Source organism: Gavialis gangeticus, unplaced genomic scaffold, assembly GCF_001723915.1.
Source record: "Gavialis gangeticus isolate Ggan-Ray unplaced genomic scaffold, GavGan_comp1, whole genome shotgun sequence".
NCBI lineage: Eukaryota > Metazoa > Chordata > Crocodylia > Gavialidae > Gavialis > Gavialis gangeticus.
The window spans coordinates 1864647-1868258 of NW_017728965.1; the positions used below are offsets into that span (position 1 = coordinate 1864647).

Consider the following 3612-nt stretch of genomic DNA (forward strand, 5'->3'; position numbering starts at 1 on the left):
TCCCCCCCCCCCCTTATTTCTGTGAAGATTAACTTTCTTTATTGTTGTTTGGCAGGTACTTTTAATTGGCTGGAAAATATTCTTCCTGTGAAGTTCCAGTGCTCTGGTGCTTGAATGAGCGCAGGCTCCCATTGGCTGCCTATTCCACCTTCTGATTGGCTCCTTGTCCTGGAGGGGGACAGATAAGGCCGGCTATAAAAGCCCTGGGCTTTTCTCCTGGTCCCCCAGTGAGCAAGAGCTAGGGGTGTAAAGCAGAACAAGGCTGCAGTAGCTACAAAGTCTCTGACAGACTCCTTTCTCTGTGTGCATCCAGATCCGCATCTTTGCTGAAGCCGAGGAGAGAGAGAACAGGAGACACACGCACAAGGGGAAAAAAAACTTAGCAGAAACTTGTCAAAGAATGCTCCTAAAGTCAGTTCTCCTCCTGCTGCTGGTGATCAGTGCCTCTGCATCCTATGAAGCTGAGCAGAATGACTCTGTGAGCCCCAGGAAAACCAGGGTTGCAGCACAGAACTCAGGTAACACTTATTAGAGGGGGCTTTGGGGCTGAGCCCTGATGTGTTAACAGTGCTGCAAATATTGTGTTGATGCTCTTTTTGCTCTGAACTTCATGACTGATAGCAATAAGCTATTGTGGAATCAGAAAGCCTGGAAAAATGATTCTTTAGGATATGTAATTATACATAGAGGGAGGCAATCTCATTCCAGAATTGGATTATAAACTGGGATGTACTCTGCAGGGTCTATTTCCCCGTTGCCCTTCCTCCCCCCTCCACCTCCTCCCCCCTCCGAGTTCAATATACTTTTCTCATGCTGGTTGAATGCGTCTCTCGCTCTCTTCCCCCCATCATAGGGAATTAACAAATTGGGTGGGGGTTTGAGTTCACTCTCCACTGATTTTATTCACTGAACCGTTGCTCCTCTAAATATCTATGTTCAAAAAGGGAGAGACAGGAATCTTTTTCTAATACCAGTTCAGAGAATGCAGCAATCCTAAAAACGTGTCCATTGTTAACGTGTGGTCTCCACTGCGCATAGAAATTGCCTGGGATAGTAACATATAAATATGATCATGACATTTAGCTAAGTAGCCTATACAACAGATAAAAATAACTAGCAAGTTCTTATTGAATACCTCTACTTCATGTGCTCAGATGATCTAGACATCTACAGTGCTTTATCTTGAACAATGGAAAAATGAAAATCAGCCTTCCTGTATATTGAAAAGATATTAGGAGGTCTCTAATTCAGAGCTCATTAACAGATGTCTTATTTTAGATCTGCAGGGCTCTGCAGCATTATACTAGGGTGTTTGCTCAATTTCCTTTTTGTATTTGGTTGCTATAGAAACATAGTGTCTCACTATTCCACTGTGCCTAAAACAATAAAAGCCTAATGCATATTAAACCTGCTGAAAGCAAAGTTATAATCTGAACCTGTGGAAACATAATTATGAAAATAACTTGCGATGGCAAAGCTTTAAGTGCAAGAGAGGATGACCTTATCAAAAATTGCTTTCCTCAGACGTATATAAGAAGTATCAGAGCACAGTAGCTACCCACCTTACAACTGGTGTCTTTAGGAAAAAAATAACTAACTTCCTTAGCCACATTCCTAATTTTTAGTAAGGCTTTTTTGCTCTCTACCACTTGGTGTAGTTAGACTCCCACGTCTAGTATCTTACTTTGAGACTCAAGGTTTCTTCCTAAAGGCAGCCTGTAACATGATCTGGCAAAAAGTAATGGATAGGCTCTGAATGAACACAATGGGACAGACGTTCAGCTTACCAGAAAAGGTTACTACCTGTTAAGTTTAGAGCAGTATTGTGCCAGGGAAGCTGGATTATTCTTTAATTGCATACTAGCATGTATTAAAAAGGTTTGTGCCCTGCTATATGCCCAGGAGCTTATACCTGCACTATTGTAATTAAACTAATGGAGACCACCGTGTATAACTTTGATCAAGAATGGATTCTACCTAATCAAGGTTTCCTTAGATTCTCTTCATTTTCGGGCACTGCTCTGAAGAGTTGAGCACCATATTCGTGTCAGGTTTTTTATAACATTTGATCTGCCCTACAGAGCAAAGCCAAGAATGTGCATAAGCTTAAGACCTTTTCTTAAACTTTTTCCCTTCCTAGCATGATATAAATACTCCCAATAATATTTAAAGCTTATCTTCTTCAGAATAACTTGGCCTTCCATTTTTATAGCTATTATATTTAGTGTTACAGTCTACTGTGGATTCAGTTTTTCTTTCCAGTACTGGATGTGGTCTGGAAATTGTCTGCTCATCATGACCTCCTTTCAAACAAGCATTATTTTGAGCCCTCATGTCTTAGTAGCAGCCTAGATCTTTATAATTTCTGTATTGATAGTTCTCCTTCCTCTCTCCATCAGCAGCAGTAGCCTTTTTCCCCCACTTGATGCCGAGTTCCTTCTACCCAGTTTTCAAATAAAATATAACAATCAAATGTTCATTAAGCCGTGCCTCCAGGCAAATTTTTATGTGGAAATGACCCAGTATGAAATGCTTAATATCTCTGTTTTCTACAGGGCTACAGCACACAACTGGCAACCAGGAGCATTTGGGTTCTACCCACACCTTTTGCCAGTCGGTGGTTTCATGAATCCAGTTAATGCCTTATTTTATCTCTGCCTTGGGTACCTATTCTCTCCCACTAGTGTCCTCCCTTTCCCAGTCCTATGAAACAGAAAGCCAAGAACGACTACCTTTGCAGCAGTCTTGTGAGACTTGATTAATCCAGTGGTTCAATGCTTTGTCATCTTGGCTGAAAAGTGCCTATGGGAAGGAGTACGTAATAAGTTCTCTGCCTGTCTTCCAGCTGAAGTGGTTCGCTGTTTAAATAGTGCCCTTCAGGTGGGCTGTGGTGCATTCGCGTGCCTGGAGAACTCTACTTGTGACACCGATGGAATGTACGACATCTGCAAATCCTTCCTCTACAGCGCTGCTAAATTTGACACTCAGGTACGTTACAGGAATAGCTGTATAGCTCTCCTGTATGGCTTCCTAGTTGTTCAGCATACATTTCTGCCATGATTCCACAACGGCATTTAAGCACGTGCTTCACTACTTTGCTAACATGAGGCCTTAATTTCTTTGGCCTCATCCTGCCACGGGAACCTACTTCCGTGTGGTTCTTCCTGCTACTTAGATGGTCTTGTGGGAATGAGGATTTGGGTTTTTTGGCCACAAATCTCTTCTTCAGGAAGACTTTCTACAGTACACTTTCCACATACTGTGTGCTATGTGTGAAGACTTGGCAGAGGATGTCTTGTGGGGCGGGGAGCTGAGTTTCCTCTTCAGGAGGAAACGTTCTTCTAACAAAGTACGTTTTCTGACTGTGTGACCTGGCACAGACGTATAATTTGAACTGGAAGATTTCAACCCTGGGAATGCAAAGCCAGATCAGCCTGACTTAGTGGAACTGCAGGGACACTTTCTCTCTCTCTCTCTCCTCTCCCTTGCTCTCACTCTCTTTTTCTCTCATTGCGTGGAATATCTAAAACAATGGCATAAAGGAATCCTGGTTGTGCCGAGGACCTTTGTCCTCTGTGTTTCTTCTACAAAATGTGTATAATTTGCCATTTT

General features: G+C 42.4%; 1 protein-coding gene across 1 annotated transcript in view; it reads left to right on the top strand.

Moving 5' to 3' along the window:
• Positions 1-219: 219 nt before the first annotated feature.
• STC1 (stanniocalcin 1) overlaps positions 220-3612 on the top strand; it is a 16689-nt gene continuing 13296 nt past the window's right edge. The window contains exons 1-2 of the mRNA XM_019504136.1: positions 220-518; positions 2846-2988. Coding sequence (XP_019359681.1) covers positions 401-518; positions 2846-2988 — 261 coding nt within the window. The 5' untranslated portion in view covers positions 220-400. The remainder of the gene's footprint in view (positions 519-2845; positions 2989-3612) is intronic.